Source organism: Lepidochelys kempii, chromosome 9 (genome assembly GCF_965140265.1).
Source record: "Lepidochelys kempii isolate rLepKem1 chromosome 9, rLepKem1.hap2, whole genome shotgun sequence".
In the NCBI taxonomy this organism is placed as follows: Eukaryota; Metazoa; Chordata; order Testudines; family Cheloniidae; genus Lepidochelys; species Lepidochelys kempii.
In genome coordinates this window covers 33261330-33283808 of record NC_133264.1, presented here as the reverse complement: position 1 = coordinate 33283808, position 22479 = coordinate 33261330, and the positions used below count along the sequence as shown (strand labels likewise).

Genomic DNA, 22479 nt, shown 5'->3' with positions numbered 1-22479 from the left:
CAGGCTCTGGGAGGGGCTCCAGGCTGGAGCAGAGTGTTGGGGTGCAGGAGGGGGTACAGGGTGCAGGAGGAGTTTGGGGTGCTGGCTCCAGGAGGGGGTTCAGGAATGGGGATTGGGGTGTGGCCTCCAGCCAGGCAGCACTTACCTCCAGGGGCTCCCAGTTGGCGATGGGTGCAGTGAGGCTAAGGCAGGCTCCCTGCCTACCCCGGCCCCACACTGCTCCCGAAAGGGGCCAACGTGCCCCTGCGGCCCCTGGTGAGGGGTTGGGGGACCTGTGGCTCTGTGTGCTGCCCCTCTCTGCAAGCACTGCCTCTGCAGCTCTCCTGGCCAATGGGCACTTCAGGGGGTGGTGCTTGCAGCCAAGAGCAGTGCGCAGAGGGAGACCCCTGCACCTCTGCCCCTGGGGCTGCACTGGCCACTTCCAGGAGCAGTGTGGGGTTGGCGTAGGCAGGGAGTCTGCCTTAGTGGCAGCCGCACTGCACTGCCAGAAATTGCGATCGACCAGGAGATCCTCTGCGATCCACCAGTTGTTGCCCACTGCTTTAGGCGCTTATAAACCAAACTGTTTAATCATTAAAGTTTCATTCCATATATTGAAGTTAGGCTGGCAGGTCTTAATTCCCCAGATCCTCTCTTTGTTCACCTATGTTAATCCTTATCCAGCCTTCTGGGCTAAAACCCAAGCTTATGCCCAAATAAATTTGTTAGTTTCAGGTGCCACAAGTTCTCTTCATTCTTTTGGCTGATTCAGACTAAAGACTTTGTTTACCACTCTGAAACTTTGTTTACATTTACGGGAGATAATGCTGCCTGCTTCTTACGTCACCTGAAAGTGAGAACAGGCGTTCACATGGCACTGTTGTAGATGGTGTCGTAAGATATTCACATGCCAGATGTGCTAAAGATTCCTATGCCTTGTCATGCTTCAGCCATCGTTCCAGAAGACATGCTTCCATGCTGATGACACTTGCTAAAAAATAATGCGTTAATTACATTTTGACTGAACTCCTTGGGAGAGGATAGTATGTCTCCTGCTCTGTTTTACCTGCATTCTGCCATGTATTTCATATTATAGCAGTCTTGGATGATGACCCAGCACATATTGTTCGTTTTAAGAACACTTTCACCGCAGATTTGACAAAAATGCAAAGAAGGTACCAACATGAGATTACGAAAGATAGTTACAGCACTCCACCCAAGGTTTAGGGATCTGAAGTGCCTTCCAAAATCGAGAGGGATGAAATATGGAGTATGCTTTCAGAAGTGTTGAGAGTAGGACTCCGATGCAGAAACTACAGAACCCAAACGGCCAAAAAAGAAAAGCAACCTTCTGATGGTAGCATCTGAGTCAGATGATGAAAATGAACATGCATCAGTCTGCATTGCTTTGGATCATTATCAAGCAGAACCCATCATCAGTGTGGATGTATGTCCTCTCAAATGGTGGTTAAACCATGAAGGGACATATGACTCTTTAGCGCATCTGGCACAAATATTTTGAGACGCCAGCTACAACAGTGCCATGCAAATGCCTGTTCTCACTTTCAGGTGACACTGTAAACAAGAAGCAGGCAGCATTATCTTCTGCAACTGTAACCAAACTGGTTTGTGAGAGTGATTGGCTGAACAAAAAGTAAGACTAAGTGTACTTATACGCTCTAAAGTTTTATAATGTTTTATTTTTGAATGCAGGTTTTTTGTACATAATTCTACATTTGTAAGTTCAACTTTCACGATAAAGAGATTGCACTACAGTTCTTGTATTAGGTGAATTGAAAAATACTATTTCCTTTATATTTTTGATTACAAATATTTGCACTGTAAAAAACAGTGTTACTGTAAATTTTGTATTCTGTGTTGTAATTGAAATCAATATATGAAAATGTAGAAAACATCCAAAAATATTTAAATAAATCATATTCTATTATTGTTTAACAGTGCAATTAATTGCGCACTTAATCTTTTTAATCACTTGACAGCCCTAGATTTTAGCTCAATTTTCATTTTAACTCTGCAGTTTCCTCTAAGTCTCTGCAATATCTACTCCTGGGGGAATTCTGCGCCCCTGCACAAGCACAGTATTGGTTGGCTCCACAGATTCTCTCCCCACTCCCCGATGCAAAATAATTGATTCTCATGGGGAGGTGAAGGGAAGCCATGAAAAGGGTCCCATGTCCCTCCTAAGCGGCAGCCTCAAGATGGTGTGTTGGTTTGGGAATCGGGAGCAGCCAGGGGAGACAAATCACCTGGGGGGGGAGTGGGGAAGAGGGGCTGGGTGTGCAAGCGAGACTATCGCTATCGTGGTGTGCCCAGCACAAAGGGAAGGGCTCCAAAATGTTTCTGGGGCAACCTTTCCCTGGTGATCAAGAGAAGCTAAAATAATTTTTTAAGCAGAATTTAGACCAAGATTTTCAGGTTTTTCCCCCCAAGATTTTTTCAAAGCCTCAAGTTAACATCCTAATTCCATATTTAGGTAATTAAGTAAAGTGACTTAAGACCCCAACTTGAGGTTCCTATTTTTGAAAATAGTAGCCTTAAGATATTTTAAAATGAGTTTCTGCCCACATGATTGCAGAGAGCCTTCCTAATGTGAACTGACAAACTTTGAGAAAGTACATCAGTTTCAGGGATACTCTTCATAACCCTGGAAACTGTTAATTTCATATTACTGCTGGGGAAAGTTATTAGGTAAGACTGCATCTTTGTTCCCCCACCTCCCAAAACACATCCAACCAGGTTCAGGAACAGCACTCTGGCAGAAATCCTAATACCTTCTCAGTGGTGGCAGACAACAGAACAAGAAGCAATGGTCTCAAGTGGCAGTAGGGAAGGTCTAGGTTGGATATTAGGAAAAACTATTTCTCTAGGAGGGTGGTGAAACACTGGAATGGGTTGCCTAGGGAGGTGGTGGAATCTTCATTCTTAGAGGTTTTTAAGGCCTGACTTGACAAGTCCCTGGCTGGGATGATTTTTTTGGGGTTGGTCCTGCTTTGAGTACGGGGTGGGACTAGATGACCTCCTGAGGTCTCTTCCAACTCTAATCTTCTAGGATTCCAATCAACCCAAGTAGCAGGGTCTCTAAAATTCTCCCCAAGCCTCTACTCTGAACCTGTAGAGGTCTTGTCCCATGTTTTTCTTTTTGAAAGTATATCTCTGGCCTGCCTATTTAAAATGTCGGCCTAAGCAATATTTTTAACATATTTAACTTCATTGTACTGAAATCCAACTTGCTTTTAAAAGAATAAAATGAAAAATTGCTTTCATACTATTTTAAACAAACCAAACATTTTCTAATAATTTAATATGCACATTTCCCCTAACGCCCTATGACAACTCCAGAACAGAGGTTAACATTTCCTCAGCACAGTGATTTTTCAGCTGAAATTTTGCTACATATCTAGATGCATATCTAATTTAAATATGCATTTTAGAAATTTTACAATTGTGAATTAAGTTTCTGTTCAGTCATACACTTGATTGATCTCTTTATTTTTCTTCTTTTAAATCCTGAAGTAGAAAAATAGACTACACAAAGCTGTATATGCCATGTTAAGGGTACTATCTGACTGATTAGAAAAGCCAATACTCAACTTGCACTTCTTGAAAGTTTGCACAAATTGGTGTGAATATTTATTTTGCTCATTTGAACCTGATCTGAAAGTTTAGGATGAGTGTGGTTTTTGTGTTTTTTGTTTTTTTTAAAAGCACACAGTGATGTCTTAGCCCTGCTTCCACTCAAATGAGTTAGGTCAACAAACAATGCTTAAGTTACCCCTCTTTATAGTATCATGCCTTAAAATAAATAAATACAAATTAAATCCCAAACCAGTTTACATAAGTCTTCTGTGGATGAGCACAAGGCCATTTGGCTAGCAAGTACAGGGATAGGTCTACACTATGGATAGAGGTGTGCTTACCAGCACTGGTAAAAGTAGCCATGTAGCCAGGGTACTATGGACACTGGGACTAGGCTAACCACTGCAGTACATACTCAGGTGGTCAGGGTGGGTTTGTACTCAGGTGGCTAGCCCAAGCTGCTGCCCATACTCCCCAACTACATTGCTATTTTTAGTGTAATAGTTTTGTTCGAGCTAATGCATGTCTACCCACAATGAGAAGCATGCTTCCAGGTGCAGAGTAGATATACCCTGAGAACTGCAAGGCTAGTCTTCCTCTCTGATTGCTCCAACCATGCTACTCCACTTCCCAAATCTCTTTGCAAGCTTCCCATCTTCCAATGCCAGGTTCCTATACTCTTCACAACTCTGACCTCATCTCCTACTGTTCATTCTCTTCTCTATCCTTTAAATGCTCCTTTCTATCTACTGTTGTATGCAGTGTAGTTGTAGCCCTGTGGGTCCCAGGATATTAGAGAGGCAAGATGGGTGAGGTAATATCTTTTATTGGAATTGTCCCCTTTTATCTACCAAGGTATCTTCTACCTCAGCCTATGTTCTGAACCTCCTCGAAGTCCCCTCCTCTCATTTAAGGTCCACTGTTTACAAAGCCCTCCTAAATTTACCAACAGTATTTCCACACCTTCCTGAATAATTCTGCCCCCCATAGGTGAATTGGACTGCTAAACTCTGCGTAGGATCTTGGGGAGGCGAGGTGGGGAGGCCAAAGTTTTTGTAAAAAGCTGTGTATATTTACAGCTCTATATAAATAGAAGTTCATTTTTCAGTTTTGCTAGAATAGTCTCTTAAAATGTGAGTTAGCCCTATTTTTATGGAAGTTACAAAACGTAAAATGAGCTCAGCAACACCATCTGGCAAGTAAAACAGGTGACATTAGGTAGGTGAGATTGCGACATCCTGTGACACATGAGGCAAGTAGGGATTTCAAAGGAATTAATTTGTTGTTCATGTTGAGAAAGTTATTTACTTGGCACTGATTCCTGTAGTATACAGAGTTCTCACTAAAGCCTGTGTTTCACAGGGTTGGAATTATGATTAGTGAATAACTGCAAAGAAAGTTATATATTTAATCAGTTCTTGCTCAACCACTGCTTCAGTCTTAAAGATAAAAAACTTTAAGATTGAACTATGAATTTCTCCTTATAAGGCAAGAAACAGACTATGGCTATCTCCTTTCTCACATGCCATCTGCATGCTGAACATGCATGTTAATCAGTGAGTTTGCAGAATAAGGAACTATACAGGCTGAACTAGAAAAGGAGTTAAGGAGCATTCAAAAAACTAGTTAAAGCCTTATGTGACAGCAATTCTGGATTCCCATCTTCAGCACAGGCTGTTTGCCAATCTACCTTGTTCTCCCAAACCTTTAGTTCAGGGGTTTGGGAGCCCTCAGGGGTCACAAGGTTATTATATTGGGGGGTTGCGAGCGGTCAGCCTCCACCCCAAACTCTGCGTTGCCTCCAGCATTTATAATGCTGTTAAATAAAAACATGTTTTTAATTTATAAGGGGGGGGTCACACTCAGGCTTGCTATGTGAAAGAGGTCACTAGTACAAAAATTTGAGAATCACTGCTTTAGTTATATGAAAAAGACAAATGCAGAACTGGGGTACAAATCTATAATTGTGCTGTACTTGCTCACTTTAATGGAGAGAGAATGCTCTCTGGCATCTGATACTATTTGGATCACTGATGGTGTTACAAGATGGTAGTGCTACATATAAACTTCATAAACCCCTATATTTGCAGTCCAGAAAGATGACCAGCCTTCTGAGCCTCTCCTACTCTAGGAGAAGCATGACCTGAAATTCACCACTACGGGTAGTTGTAGTAGAGAAGTGTTTTTACTTAAGTTCGTTTAACCATGCTCTGAGCAGAGTTGAACAAAGACAAGATATGCACAAGTCAGGTCTCCACGAAGGCAGTTACAAGTCCTAGTTTTCTTGGTGTACACTAGCCCCAGCTGGGGCAGACTACTGTAGATGGAGCAACCATGAGTGACAGAGACACCCTAAGCTTCACTAAAATCTGATTACTCAAACTTTGAGACACGCAGTGCAAGGTTTTGGGTTTGGTATTTTTTTGTTAAGAGCATATTGAGAAAGTATAATGCATCACACAGATAATCAATTTAGGCAAGGGTTGGTCTAGAACATCAAATTGGAAAGCCACATGCAGATCAGCATTCTGGCGTTGAAGGCTCCACCTTGGTACAGCCAGTCCTCCTTGATGGGGGCAGGCTTCATCCCCTTTGATCTCAACAAGGTGCTGAAGTAAACAAGACCAAAGGTTAAGAAACACAGCTCCAGCCTTTCAGGCCTATAGCAATAGTTTAAATCAGGAGTTCTTAACCTTTTTCTTTATGAGGCCCCCCTCCAAACATGCGGCAAAAAAATCCAGGGCCCAGCAGGGGGCCTCAGTCTCACTGGACAAGGGGTGTGGTCCCCTCTGACATAGGCATAGTTTGACTTTCAGAGGGGTGCGGGGGGGGAGGGAAGAAGGGGTTGTGTGACTCGCCTCAGCAGGCTACCCAGCCTGTGTGGGTTGAGGGGGTGCAACCAAAAATTATAGCTCAAAGTGATGGGGGGAGAGAGAGTGCTCAGGTTAAAAAGGTTGAAACCTGCTCAGGAAACCAGCAGGGGGTAGCTAGGGGCTGTGTGCTGGAAGGGTAACCCCCACTACGGTTGCTGCTTCCTGAGAGTTCTGCAAGCCCTAGAGCCAGGTCACCCCACCTGGGCGGCTCTTGCTGGCTGCGCCAGCAGTCAAAGAGGGCTGGGAGTAGAGCGGCAAATGCAGCCCCAGGCGCCACCAGCAGGAAGAGGGGCAGACCCTATGAAACTGGCTCACAGCCCTGGTTGAGAACCACTGGTTTAGATTACTTCTCCTGTGTTGAGGTTATCCGAGTACAACCTAAAAGGGAAAGAGGTTAGGGGAATGTAGTCTAGCTGAGAAATTAGAGTAGAAATGAAGTCATTAGTTTTCCAAGACCCGCAAAGGAATTGAAGAAAATGGTAGCAGGAGCTCAATTTTAAAGGTGACCTTGATATTCTATCTAGGTTCTTATATACAACCCATCACTATAGCATTCAAGGATCTCATACTGATGAATTTATCCACAGAACTCTGCTGTGAGAAAGACTTATTATTCCCATTTTACAAATACAGAATGGAAGCAAACATTAAGATATTTCTTGTGACTTTGAGGAGGTATGTGGTAGAGTTAGAAATTTAACACAGATCACCCGAGTCCTAGTACAAGCTCATAAGTCAGGTGATTATCCAATGAAGATGCAACCAAGAAGGATGCACCAAGAATCAGTAGAAAGACCCCAGGGCACACAATCATTGAACATTTTAAAGATCTCTACATTTTGCCTTTAAAACTTGATCAGAAGTCAACATGAAAACCTCACACAAAGTTAAATGTTCTGTATGGTAAATGTGAAGGCCTGATTTTGGTAGATTTTCATAGTAAAGTCCCAAGCTTTGAGAAAAAGAGTAGTAGTACCGTATTCTCATTTTGATTACACAAGGATTTTTTCCCCCCTCCAGATAGGCTTAGTTCAAAAGGAATTTTGGGGGACTTATATGACCGGTGTTATAAAGACGTCAGACAATCACCACAATGGTTCCTTTTGGCCTTGGAATCTATAAGAAGGTGGTCTATAGTTTTATTTATGTTTTATGAGTCAAATGTCTATACTTAAAAGTAAGAGAGGTACACTCATCTACCCAATACAATTCTGAAGTAGAATTCTACGGGGGAGGGCGAGGGCCAGGGTGATTAAAATCTGGAGCTCCCGTAGTCTTTAATGGAATTTGCAGATGTTCAGTACCTCAGCATTTGGCCCTTAACTGTAATAGTCATTTTTCATCTAAAAATAAAGTTTAACGGGGAGCATTTATTAGACGTCTATACCATAGACAACGAGCCAACAAGACTGAATTTTGATCATCAAGAACAGACAAGAACTTAATCATAAGCCGATGCATTTTACCAGAGAGTTTAGGTCTAGCGGAACTATTTTGCAGATTGCTTCAGAACCAAAACAAAAATGTCTATGTAAAGTTTTTTCCAGGCTGAGTTTCAAAAATAAGACACTTCACCCTTCCAAAATAAAATAAAATATTTATCAGCTTACTTGCTAGTTTAGCCTGTAATCCTGAAGGTCCAGGTTTTGATGTCTCTGACTTTGAAGAGCCTGGTAGAGACAGTTTTGTTTTAGGCAGGCTAACTTTTGGGCTGAAGCGAGCGGCCCAGTCAAACTTTGAAGAGCCACCTGTTTTACTTGGTTCTTTATCTCGGCTACTCCTTCTGGGACTGGGACTAGATGCAGAACGGGAACGCCTCGCCTTGCTCTGGTCTTTTCCTTGTTTTACTCTGGCACCCTGAGGAACTGTGGAAGAAACAGAGGCAACAGCAGAAGAGGAGGAGGATGTAGAAGCTGAAGAAGAAGAATCAGTGATGTTGCTACACCCAGCTTTGGCTGAGGTCGCCGATTTTGAAGCCAGTTTGCTGGGTTTTGCAGACCTCTCTTCAATGCCAGTTGATTCAACTGCTGTACCACTCTTTATACAAGATGAGCTCTCTGTCCTTTTCCTTTTCTGACTTCGGGAGCTACCGGTAGCTCCACCCTTTCTGGTATGAGCCTTGCTCGTTGATGGCAATTGTGCAGATTTCGACTGCTGTTCTTGGTCTAAGGGTCTTTTCTTAGATTTAGTATGTGGCTTGTTTGTTTCCGAGAAAGTTTCAGTATATTGAAGTGCTTTGGGTTTTTTAGCAGAGCTAGGGGAATTGGTCCTGTTATAATCTGGGCTAGCACTGCGTTTCACTCCTCGAGAATGGTCTTTCTTAGGCACCTGCCCCGTTTTTTGCCTCTCTGAAGTACTGACTTTGTCTGGGTCTTCTTGTGGTATTATAACTGCAGATGAACTACAGCCTCTGCAGAAGTAAGCAGAAACAGAGTTAATACAATACTAAGTTACAAGAAACTTTACATTATTACAATAATTGAGACCAATTTATACTAATTGTTGGCATTCAAGAAAATGTAGATATATCCTAATCATGGTCCATTACAAGGTTTACATTAAAAAGGAAAACATGCTTAGATGAAAAAGGTTGCATTCCAGATTTCAATTATGTCACTTTACTAGCAAGACCAAACTAAAATAAAAAAAGCTGCAAAATAAGAGCATGGAACACTGTCATCTATGGATTTTTAGGGGAGTTATGAGAGGATTTTAAATACCATTTGGAGTATAGTACCTCTTGTTTCACAGACGACAACCAAAATACCTCAAGCCACTATATAAATATTTCAGAACTAAGTTCCACAAGAAACCAAGGAGTATTCAGTAATGCATAACCAGTCAACTGGATTTCAGAGGAGTGGGAATTTTTTTATAAAGTGATTGCAATTTACCTCTTATTACAGTCACATGAAATATTTCAAAATGGTTTAGTTCTCTTCAACAGGACTGAAATATGATCTATTCTAATTTAAGGGGCAGGAAGATGAAAATGGTAAGCAAATAAGACATCACCAAGGTTCTCATCACTAAAGCAGCCTGATACCAGATCATTTTATATTTGCTTTAATATATTACAGAGTTCAGAACTGTTTGGGAAATTTGCATCTTACCCAAGATGTAGGAAAGTTTCAATTTTCAATATATAATCCAGAGCTAGTTATGCAGAATTTGTTTTCTCCCCATCACTGATGAAATGGCGTTTCAATTTGTGACTTTTAGTTATAATGCAATGCATGAACATTTCAGACACTGACCTACATCAGCTGACATTAAGCCTAGATTAGTAAAAACTAGATGTCAGACATTTGAGTCATCCAATATGGTTAGAATATTATGTACATTCTTGAAGTGCACATTACACTTGTTAACAAGAATATGAAGCAGTTACCTTTTAGAAAAGTGTCCCGTGGACTGCTCAGAAGTAGTATTAGACTGCACTTTGGGTGTCTTTGAAATAGATTTTTTACTCTCAGGAGGGCTATGTGCCTTATGTTTTGCCTGCCCTAAATGTGACCTGTCAGCAGAAAGTCAAAACAGAAAGCTATCAGGAGTCTGAGAAGTAGATAAAAGCCTGTAGGTGGAAGGTTTTTTTTGTACTTTATACAAAAATATATTAGTGTAAGTACAACTTCACATACTTCTTCACATCAACCTTTCATTAAACAAGATCATACTAAAATTTATTCTTCTAAAGTGTCATGTAATGTTTTGTAAAATGAAATGCACTTAGTAGTGATTTCTAACCAAATGATTTTGGGGCATCTCGAATAAGACAGACATTGTAAAAAAGTTTCAAACCTAAAGAATTGTTAAGCATGACATTATCTGCAGTTATTCTGCTATGCAAGCCCATCCAATTCCCAATTATCCACTCAAGCATGAAACACAAGACATGACCAAATAAACTTTCAAAATTAGGGCAATTGTTTTAGAACAGGGAAAAATATTAACACATCAACCTTGAATGCTTCTATGCATCAGAGCTAATCCAATAAAAGGTGTTTACAAGTTTGCCCTTTGCTGTTCAATTTCACAAATCCACCAGTAAGGGTTCTCCCATGGGCATAGGTAATCCACTTACCCAAGGGCTGGTAGCTAGGTTGATGGAAGAATTCTTTAGCTTTTATAAGTTATCCATAGACTGTACCACGGGGATATACTATTAGGTATATTTCTGCTGCATTTTACCTGTTAATGTTCATGTGCTTCCACTGTTGCTACTTTGACTTTGTAAGAGTAGACCCTATTATGCAGAATATGATATAGGAAGAGGACCAGGCTTTAAGAAAAATCACCAATAATGCTTCAGCTACTCCAGAACATAACTTGCTTCTTCCAGTAACACAGAAGATATTCAAGCGACGTAACTAGGGCCCTACCAAATTCACGACTGTGAAAAACACATCACGGACCTTGAAATCTGGTCTTGTGTGTACTTTACCCTGTAAACATGCAGATTTCATGGGGGAGATCAGCATTTCTCAAATTGGGGGTCCCAACACAAAAGCGGATCATGGGAAGGGGGTCGCAAGATTATTATAAGGGGTCATGGTATTGTCCCCCTTACTTCTGTGCCTACTGCTGGCAGTGGCGCTGATTTCAGAGCTGGGTGGCTCAAGAAGAGTGGCTGCTGGCTGGGCACCCATCTCTGAAGGCAGCACCCCGCCAGCAGCAGTGCAGAAAGGTGCCATACAATGCCATTCTTACTTCTGCACTGCTGCTGCTGGCAGCAGCGCCGCCTTCAGAGCTAGGCTCCCAGCCAGCAGCCACCACTCTCCGGCCACTCAGCTCTGAAGGCAGCGACATCGCCAGCAGCAGTGCAGAACTAAGGGTGACAATATCACGACACCACTACAATAACCTTACAACCCTCTTTTGGGTCAGGACCCTGCACCACCATGAAATAGCCAATTTAAATAAGCGAAATTATGAAACTTACCATTTTTTGAATCCTATGCTCATGAAATTGACCAAAATGGACTGTGAATTCGGTAGGGCCCTAGACATAACCAGTTACCCAAGAATCAGAATTTTACACATGCTATTAACTAAGCATGTCTATTTCCTGATCGTTTGCAAATTATACTGAAGTAGGGGAAGGTTAGAAATTGTGAGCGCCTCCGGCCTTGAGAAATCTAGTTCTTAAAGTTTGTTTAGAGACACCAGGATGATGGGGAGGAAAGCAGAGGAGTTGTGCATTGACAGAGAGCAGCAGGTGTCCCAGCTTTAACAGGTTAATAAAGCCTTTTGACAGCTTGTTTCCAAAACCCTATAGAGAATCTACAAAAGTGATCTTACCAAGGAAAGAGGCAAGCCATAAGAATAATGGACCTAAGAACGAACAGCTATGAAACAGCTGCAAAGTCAAGAGATTATGATCCATGGACTGAAAAAGGGCGCTCTAGCAGCACATAAAAAAAAAAGCTATTCACTTTTAAACCTGTGTAACTGTTTTCTATATGGGTTTTTGTAGCTTGTGACTAGAGGAAAATAAGTTTTAAAACTTAATGAGGAGAGGAAAGGGGGGAATCAAGTGGTATTTTTAATGCAACTGATTTACCATGGCGAAAGAAGTTCCAACAGGCCACCCCAAGAGACTGTACGTTACCCTTTCAAAAGAAAGGATCCAGTAAAGTTAACTGATCTAAAGGCAATACAGTAGTGGCTCAAAGCAGGGATGCAGAAAGTGACTAAAATGAGTCCATGAACAGAATGAGCCATCAGAGTTGCTGGGACATAGAGGCCCACTATTGGAGGTGACCTTTCCATAAATGTACTTTAAAGATACATTGTTTGAAAGCACCATCCACGCATGTGCAGTATTTTTAATTCATGGGCAGTCAAAGCACTTAAGAAGCTGTCACAACTTGTGACATCTCAACCACATATGTTACAAGTGAGTTACATATACCATATAAATCCATTTGAAAATGCCTTCTTCTAATCCCATCTCTTGTTCTCCGACATCACTGGAAGCAGGCAAGGCAAATTTGAAACTGCTCCAAGAAATCATATACAGTTTACGAAAAATATTTGAAAATTGTCTAAGATCATACATTTGTGTTTCTCCCAATTATGCTCATTCAATGATTGTGGAAAGATTAAGTGTTGGATAGTTTGAATATGAAATACCCAAAGACTGAGAACTTTAAGAAGACAGCTGGAAGAAAAGTTTTAGGTAGTATGGGGAGTTCAGTCTAGGAGGACTTAAGAATTTTTAGGCTGCTTTAAATTCTTCGAAGATCAGGGTACCCCAGTCCACTCTATACAAAGCATTCTGCCAGATCAGGTTTGAGCTAGCAAAGTTACAAACGGCATTTGCAATGAGATTTTAAAGGGTTTTCATTTGAAAAATGAAAGATTTTAAAAGTGCACCACTTTTCTCCCCAGAAAAGGGAAGAACAGGCCCATTTAGTTTCAATTTCTTCCACTTGGGTTCAGTTAGTATTAAATAGTTAATCTGATGTTATGGCAGTCTGATCTTAAAGGGAATTGGTTCTTCCTGGTGCACCTTAAGCCTCCACAAAGAAGAAAACTCAGTTGAATTCAGACCTGTACACACGATCAATGGTCCAAACTGGCAACTGAAAACAGTCTGCAAATGGGATTTAATTAAAAAAAGACGGCACAAAAAATTCTTAAGGCTTATTCCATAATTCAAAGCTGTCTCAGACTTGTCCCTGGGTGTTAAAAGCACTCAGTGAGAGACATTTTTAAGAAGGAAGAAAACAGATATCCTACCCTTCAAACCCTTGATGCTCCCATCCTCTGTAAGTACTATCAATGTCAACACTATCACTCCATGCATTGAAACTTTTCACCGCTAAATAAATAAGAGCTATAGGCAGAATTTTAGGCAGCTTTAGACCGAATCTGAAGGTTCATACTCTGTTCCATCCTCAGTGGGGATGAATTTGCTGATGTTTCTTTAGGAATGTGTATATAGAAGAATGACACCTGGACACGGTTTCCATTGAGGGATGACCTGTGCATCTTGCATGGTGTTATAAAGGAGAAAAAGGCATAACCTCACCTTAAGCCATAGTAATACACACACAACTGGGCAATATTCACAAAGTTTCATCCCAGGAGATAGCTAGCTTTCTCCTAAGCACTGAACAACAGCACCCCTGTTTTACAGCATTTATGGAATGGTTCACAATGGGAGATCTTGGAGGGGCTTTGAAAATTAGGACCAGGATGCTTAACTCAGTCTGGAATAGCTAGGGAGCCATTTACCTATTCCTCTTTGACAATAGTCAGCATTATAAAGAAAGCATTAAGGTAGTCTAGCCAACAAGTAGATGTATAAATCTTTGCTGGCAGGAAGCATATTGCTGAAATTTGAGCCCAAAGGATTGTCACCTAGACAGTTAATGGATTCTCAAAGCAGAAAGGAGAAAAATCAACTTTCTATGGACTCTTCAGGCAAGTGTTTTTCAGTGAAGGAGAAGCAGCTCCCCATCACAAGTCTGATATTTGTAGGGTGTCAACTGAAGCCTTACTATATGACATAAGCACAAGTATAAATACGTAAGTGCTAAAAATACATAAAGCACTCCTTCTGATACACTTGCCTCAACCTGAGCTCTGTGTAGCTTGTTCCATTACAAGAGAATAAAAACAAAAAGGTGCAGAGACAAAGGTAAGCAGGCCAACCCTAAGCAATTGGAACTTCCAGTATGACTCAGTACAAGCAAAAAGAACCTCCCAGGGCAATTGCTCTAGAGAGTGTGACCACCTACAGTACCTTTCTGAACACTCCTAATGTGATTTTGACAAACTGCTTGCAAGCAGGGTTGTGCATCAATTTTCTCTTGCACATTCAGAGTATTCAGTTTATTTTTTGTCATCTAATCTTTCTCACCACTTGTCTTGAAGCTGGGTATACTGGCTTAACAACAGACTACCCCTGGTTTAGGTTAAGGTCCAAATTTCTTGGTCAAGGTATAGTCACGGTCTAGACTGCCGAAAAAATTTAAAAAAAAAACAAAAAAACAGTAAGAAAGAGATTTTTGGGTCTGTTCAAAAGCATCTGGCAGTCTAGATTTGACCCGTAGGCCACCTATTAACTACCCCGACCTAAACGATAGCATCCAGTCCACCGTTACCAAGTATGTGTAAAGTGGTAGTTGCTCTGCAAAGCTGTAATCTAAGCATAAGGACTCTCCACCCAGGATGAAATAGCAACCTTGCTAGTAAGTTCAGATGCTAAAGGAAGCTGTTCAGATTTGACAAAGTCAAATGTTAAGAGGAATTAACCCACTATGGTTATCAAATCATTGTAGAAAGGGAGAGAAGAAGAAAAGGGACCACCAGAACAACGGAGCAGACATCTTTGCTGAACTGCACATAAATGACAATTGGATTTTTGAGACAGAAGTCGTTTTTATTGGTTTGGGCAGAGATCAGGAAGCCAGAAAACTCTGTAGATGAATCCTAGCTCTGACACTGAGCTCCCTATAGCTGGAAAGGCAATCTCCCTTCTACCTCATAAGAGTGTGTCAAGGATTAGTGCTTATACAGTGCTTCCAAGTAATACTCTAGTGTATGCATTACAGTAAGTTTAGCACAAAAAGCTATCTACCATTGTATTGTGAGTTTACTTTTTCAGTCTTCCTCAATGATCACTAGCCTTGAACAATTTTAGTGTCCAGTGTTGCTACTTAAATATCTTCTCTTGGAAGAAGAGAAGATTGAACGCTGTTATTTCCATACTAATCTTTTGAGAGTTAGCTATTTATTCTTACACATTCCTTTAGGTTTCAACCAATTTAGTGTACAACAGGATTTGACACCTTGCTTTGCCTCAAGCATCAGACTCTCACAAGCCTTTTTCACAGTCTAGATTATATTCCACTTGTGTTCTATTAGCTACTTTTAAGAAGTCATTCAAGCCTAAGGCCATGTCTACACTAGCAAACTTACAGTGGCACAGCTGTTCTGATGCAACTGCACCACTGTAAGTAAAGGCTTGGCTACACTTGCGAGTTAGAGTACATTAAAGGAGCTCACTACCCTTCCACACTGGCAAGGCACGTAGAGCACTCCTGGTACTCCACCTCAGGGAGTGGAATAACATTTTATGCGCCCCTGCTGGAGCACTGCGGAACCAGTGTGGACGCCCTGGTCTGTTAGTGCGCTCTGATCGGCCTCCAGAAGTGTCCCACAATGCCTGTTCTAGCCACTCTGGTCATCACTTTGAGCTCTACTGTCCTGCCCTCAGGTGACCAACTATCAGACCCACCCTTTAAATTCTCTGGGGATTTTGAAAATCCCCTTCCTGTTTGCTCAGCCAAGTGTGGAGTGCTCTCAGCAAATCTTTCCACGTGACCATGCCTCCACATGCCAGGCGATCCCCAGTATGGGCCAATGGCTAGGTGCCGGACCTCCGTGTTGGGGGGGGAGGGAAGGAGGAATGCTGTCCAGTCCCAGCTGCGCTCCAGGCATAGGAATTACGACACCGTCGAGCAGATATCAAGGGACATGATGGAAAGGGGCCACAACCAGGACGCACTGCAGTGCAGGGTTAAAGTGAAGGCACTGCGGAAAGCCTACCGCAAAGCCTGTGAGGCAAACAGACGCTCAGGTGCTGCCCCTGCGACCTGACATTTCTACAAAGAGCTGGACGTGATACTTGGGGGCAACCCCACCTCCACTCAGAGTACCACGATGGACACTCCAGAGCCCAGTTCTACAAGGCATGAGGAGGAGGAACAGCAGCAGCAGCAAAGCAGGAGCAAGAGTGCTGAGGCGGAGGAAGACACTCTAGAATCCCTAGATGCATGCAGTCAGGAGCTGTTCTCAAGCCAGGAGGAAGGTAGCCAGTTGCAGCGGACGGTGCTTGGGGAAGGACAAAACACCAGAGGAGTTCCCAGTAAGCGGCTTTTATTTTGGGAAGGAAATTATTCAGTGTGGGCTCTTGGGGCGAGGAGGGTTAGGGCTGCATTCATGCCTAGATATGGAATAGGGCACTGATGTGCTCTCTCACATCCCGGTAATCGGCCTCAGTGATCTCGTCAAAGGTCTCATTCAGAACTTGGGCAATGCATTTGTGCAGGTTTCTCAAGAGAGCCACTGTGGTCCTTGTCCCAGTAAGGCTAACTTGTCCACACCACTATGCCGCGAGGAGCGAAGGGACCATTGCTGCACACAGGCAAACTGCATACGGGCCAGGGAGGAAGCCCCACTGTGCTAGAAGACCCTCCCTTGCTTCCCAGGTCCCCCTCAGCAGCGAGATATCTTCCAGGATGAACTCCTGTGGCAAATGTGAAGACAGTGTTCAGTATAGGGGCCCCCGCCACTGTTGGCTCTCCCCAAGGCACAGAAACCCAGAGGACAGTACAGCCATGAAACAATCAGTCATGCTGGACATTGTACTTACTCACCATTTTGGGGCTCCTGTGGGTTATGTGCACTTGCTCTGGGACAGGCAAATTATGCTATTGTGGAGACTGTGCTTCCCCTTAAGTATGAGGGAATCATTGCTCTGTCGGGTGTGAACAATGCTGTCTCTGCTAAGTGTTGCATTTTACCTTTACAGATGCAACCTTCAGATATCAGCCATCCGTGTTATCACTGGCCAAAAGACTCCAAAGAATCAGAAAGAGGCCACGTAGAAGCAAGGAAGACATGCTGCATGAAATAATGCAGCATTCAAGTAATGAAAATAAAAAAGTGCAGGAGTGGCGGGACAGCGAAAGGAGGATCTGCCAGCAGAATGAGGAGCACCGGCACAAAAGCCCAGTGCTCTGGCAGCAAAGCACAGATGGGCTGATGAGCACAATGGCACGCCAAGCAGACTCTATCCAGGCGCTCATAGCCATACAGGTGGAGCACTACCGCGCCCGTGCCCGCCCCCCTCCCATGCAGACCTTGTCCCAAAACTTTCGCTTGTGCCCCCATGTCACCTCCAACCCACTTTCCCCAACATCTGGGTTCTTACCGCCACCAGCTGCCTCCAACACCTTTAGCTTCACCACTCAGCCCTGAAAACTATGATCAGTGTCTACAGGAAGTGAAGAGTACTCCCTTCTGAATGTTCTTGGGATTATGTAGTCACTGGACTGGTGGTCCATGAGACCTAGGACCACAACTCATACTCATCCGATACCTCAGGGGGAGATACATCCATTACATGGTTGGCTGAAGTCCATGTTGGTGAATTCTGGCTAACAATGTTATGTATGTGTAAACTTGTATGTGGTGCAGAAATCTCAAGCAGGTTCTTACTGTGGTTGATGGATTCCTTTTGATATTGGTAACTACTGTCTGAATAGAGTGAAACCTGTTCACATACTTTTGCAGATTTGGAGTGGATAACTACTCCTATGAACAAATCACTTGGGAGACTTTTGTAATCTACCTTGATGCCCAGCTGCCTGAACAGGTGAAGGACAGATCAGAGCTGTCCTGATGAAGTTTGCCTTTGACCATCCAAAATAGATTTGGGTATATGTGAATGCCCTACCTCTTCAAATATGTAGCCACTATAACTAGGCATTTCTTTCCTATCTCAGGGCTGTGGAGAGCATAAATGGTAGAGCTTTGTATGGTATTGGTAGCACTTGGAATAAAGAGGACTAACGGAGGATATGATAGAGGTCTAAGGAAGTAAGGAAGTGTAAATTACTCCTTCTCAGAACACAGGGCCCAGGGATTACCAAATGAAAATTAATAGGCAGCAAGTTTAAAAAACAAACAAAAGGAAGTATTTCTTCACACAATGCACAGTCAACCTGTGGAACTCCTTGCCAGAGGATGTAGTGAAGGCCAAGACTAGATAAGTTCATGGGAGGATAGGGCTATTAGCCAGGATAGGCAGGGATGGTGTCCCCAGCCTTTGTTTGCCAGAAACTGGGAATGGGCAACAGGGGATGGATCACTTGACGATTATCTGCTCTGTTCATTCCCTCTAGGGCACCTGGTATCAGCCACTGTTGGAAGACAGGATACAGGGCTAGACGGACCTTTGTTCTGACCCAGTATGGCAGTTCTTATGTTCTTAATAATTGGGTCCTACTATAAATCCCAGATACTTCCATATTCCAATTCATCTGGCACACAGGAAGTATAAGCCTTTGAGGAAGAGCTACAAGCCAGTCTTGAACCTGAAGGGATGATTCAGGATGGCAAAGCTTGCCTCAGTCTGAGACTGCATATATTTGTTCAATACTCAGTCTCCTTAGGTACAGAGTAGGACAAAGACACCTATTTTTCTGCAGAATAAGGAGATACCAGTATATGGAGCCTCTTTTATTGCTTCTTGTCTTGGCCTGGAGCTATTTCTTTTAAGATTTTCATGGAGTAGGGTCCCTAAAGAGTGACAGGCAAGAGGGGTAGGTAGGGACAAGAACTGAAATTGGAGGAATTAGCCTTGACAGTTTCCAGTACCCATCTGTCAGTCAACATTGCACTCCAAGCACAAAGGGGTAAAAGCCAGCATCCCAATGTTAGGTATGAGAATGGCTCTGGTCTTATCCGAGCATGGATCCTGCTTCAAACCTGCTGCCTGGAAGCAGATGAAAACTGGCCAGCAACTGAGGAAAACGACTGCCACCTCTGAGAGAATGACAACTTTTTTCTAGGCGGAAACCCACAGAACAGTTGCTAAAGGTAGGTGGGAATCTTCTCTGGTTTTCCCTTGATATCTACAAAGTGTGTAATTTGGGGTTCAAGTGGAGCTGGGCAGTGAGCTAAGTGCAGCCCTGTAATCTTAAGAAATTTAACACATGGTCAGTGCATGTGCTTAATAGGTTTGTAACCTTAAAGGGTAGAGTCCTCAAGTGTTCTTTCCACCACACTAGGGATGTCAGATTTTTAGCCATGATGCTGTGTGCATAATTACTGCAGTGGCCACGGACCTAGCCAGTGTCTGATGCATCCATAGCTGCCTGTAGAGATTTTGCAGCAGAATTCAATCTTTGCCATTGATGGTTTTCAACTCTGCTCTGGATTCCTGAAGGACATTGGCTAGAAAGAAGCTAACTTTACCAACTTGGATAGGGTACTTTGTAAACAAGGCCTGATATATTGATATTTGTAGCTGGAATGATGCTGACCAAGAAGCTGCTTCTAAAAAGATATTATTTCTTAGGGTCGTTGTTTCTGGGGTCCTTTCAGACTGTAGTCTTCTCATGGACTGGAAAAACCACTAATGAATCTGGTATTATGCAGGTGTAAGATTGGTCCAACCTCTTTTGGGGTACTGAGTGGAGAACAAAGTTACAAGCACTGTTACCAGATATTAGTTGGTTCATCCTCAATAATTGGTAGTGGTATTCTGGCAGGAGTGGAAGAATGCGAAGTATCAAAAAGTTAGTAATCTTTATCTTCCATCATCCAAGTCTCTATTTCAAGGGTCTAAGTTCTTTCAGAAACTCCTGGAAGCCTCCATAGTCAGGAGTCGAAGAAAGTGACATCAGGAGAATATGACAGGTCATTGGAAGGGGATGAAAGGCATTGCTCAAAAGGCTCAAGACCAACCTATTCCTCCTTTGCCAGCTGTTCTTGTTCATTGAGATAATGGTCTGGCAAATGGTGCTGAACGGACATGAGCAACATCTCAAAGAACCACCGTTACAAACAGTTTTTTTCTTTGAGTGCTTGCTCATATCAATTCCATTCTAGGTGACTCACAAGTATTATCTGTGGAGGTGGGCTTGGTGTTCACACCTTAGCGGCTTGCAGTACTGTTCTACTGAAGCCAGCATCATCCTGGGCCTGCTGGCTAAGCATACAGTGGGACATAAAGGTATGGACCGATGACCAGATGGCTGCCCTACAGATGTCCTGAATAGCCACTTGGGCCAGAGAAGCTGCCAAAGAGGCCTGCACCCTGGTAGAGTGGGCAGTGACAAATCACTGGGGGCTGCACCTTCGCTTGATCATAACAAAGCGAATGCAAGCAGTGATCCAAGAAATTATTTGAGCGGATACAGGGTGACCTTTCGTTCTGTTGGCCACAGAGACAAATAATTGCATTGACTTTCAGAATGGTTTGGTTCTGCCAATGTAGAAGGCCAGAGCCCTCCTGATGTCCAAGGCCTGTAGCCTGCACTCCTCCTCTGACTTACGCAGCTTTGGAAAGAAGCCAGACTGGTAAATACATGTCTTTGCTCAAATGAAACAGAGACTACATTGGGAAGAAAGGCTGGCTGCAGTCTTAACTGGACCTTGTCCTTGAAGGCCGTGTAAGGAGGTTCCGAGGTGAGTGCCCAAATCTCACCTCGGAACCGGCGGGCTGACGTCACCACAACCAGGAACGTGACCTTCCAGAAGAGAATAGGAAGCCAGAGGCTTGAAGGGGAGACCTGTGAGCCACAACAGCACCAGATTCAAGTCCTAGGGAGGAACAAGATCCCTGGTATGTGAGTAAAGGCTCTCCAGGCCCTTAAGGAATTTGGCAGTGATACCTTGAGAGAAAACTGACCTGCCCTCGAGTGGCAGGTGGAAGGCTGAGATGGCTGTGAGACGGACTTTGATCTAGGAGAGCAACAAGCCCTGGTGCTTGAGATGCAGGAGGTAGTTTAAAATGAGTTGCAATGAAGCTCACTCAGGACAAACAGCTTTATCCGCCATCCAGCAGGTGAACGGCTTCCATTTGGCCAGGTAGGTCACTTTGGTGGAGGGATTTCTACTTCTCAACTGGACTCTCTGGACCTCGGTTGAGCACTGCCCCTCCTATACATTTAGCCACACAGCAGCCAAGCTGTCAGATGCGGTGCGGCTAGGTTTGGGTCCAGAAGACTACTGTGGTTCTGAGCGGCAGCTGGAATGGGGTCACCACCAAGAGGTCCAGCAGTGCTGAACCAGTGTTGGCATGGCCATGCTGGCACTAGGAGGATGGAAGATCTGTCCTGCTTGATCTTCATGAGGACCCTGGTCAGCAATGGCACCGGAGGGGAGGAATACATCAGAGCCCCTGACCATGGGAGCAGGAAGGCATCTGACAGGGATCCTCTGTCCATACCCTGAAACAAGCAGAAAAAAAAAAGTGGCATTTCCTGTTCTGCCTGGATGCAAATAGGTCCATCCAGGGAGTTGCCCACTTGTGGAAGGTAGAACTGACCACCACTGGGTGAGGGGACCACTTATGGTGAGATAAGGAAGTCCTGCTGAGGTGGTCTGCCCAAGCATTTTTGGCCCCTGGGAGGTGAGAGGCTATGGAATGTATGTGCTGCATAGTACTTCTTTTCCATCTTCTTGGTTGTGGGCAGAATGGAAGATGGGGTCTGCCATACAGACTTGGCAATTTTCAGGACTCCTGGGTGAATGGGCCATGCGACCAGGGCTGAGGCAAAGGAGAGGATGACACTGAAGCGGTTCGACTCCGCAGCTACCTCCTCAACCTCCAAATTCAGGTTGGCAGCCACCCTCTGCTATTGGTTTGTGAGTGCCCCATCACCACCTCGTCTGGGGACAAGGACAACTGCATTGCTAGAGGGTGGTGTCCCCTTGCTCAATTGGGAACTTCTCTGTGGCCTCCAGGGCCTCCTGTGAAGTTGCTTCGGACTCTGCAGCACGCCCCAACTCCAGTGCCAGCTGCACTGGGGGTAGCCTGTCCAATGCAGCCTGGGAGGAGTGGTGGGAGCATGGTGCCAGCATAACACGTACATCCCAAGGGTTCCAAGGATGTACCGCTGGGCAGGCCATTGCTGTTGATCACATGCTGGTGCCTGTGCAAGTGTCTTGGTGGGTTCCTGCCGAGGAGACTATTCATTCTTTTGGGGGGAGGGGGGGAGTGGGGAGGCGCGGCGGCTGAACCGGCCCTCCAACCCAGACCACTGTCCTTCTGGTGACCAGGGTGGGGCTGTCTAAGCCTGAGTCTTTCAACTGACCCTCATTGGTGACTGGTATGGAGGCAGCCAGGACTGGTGGCTGCCCAAAGAATGGTACTGGGACCCCAGTGACTGGTACCACGACCAGGAACAGTCCCATACTGGAGGGGACTGATGCCTGGGAGATGTGCAAGGCGATGGCAATCAGTACCTGGCGATCTCTGGTGGGAGGACTGACAGTACCATGA

The 22479-nt window shown here is 43.9% G+C and overlaps 1 protein-coding gene across 11 annotated transcripts in view; it reads right to left on the bottom strand.

Moving 5' to 3' along the window:
- Window positions 1–22479, bottom strand: part of TRIP12 (thyroid hormone receptor interactor 12) — a 150755-nt gene that overhangs the window by 86109 nt on the left and 42167 nt on the right. For 9 of the 11 annotated variants that reach the window (XM_073359825.1, XM_073359832.1, XM_073359822.1 and 6 more), the window contains 2 exons: window positions 9841–9966; window positions 8060–8859 (listed from right to left, as the gene is read on the bottom strand). In XM_073359825.1, coding sequence (XP_073215926.1) covers window positions 8060–8859; window positions 9841–9966 — 926 coding nt within the window. The remainder of the gene's footprint in view (window positions 1–8059; window positions 8860–9840; window positions 9967–22479) is intronic. The other 2 variants (XM_073359829.1, XM_073359830.1) reach the window with 1 other exon arrangement.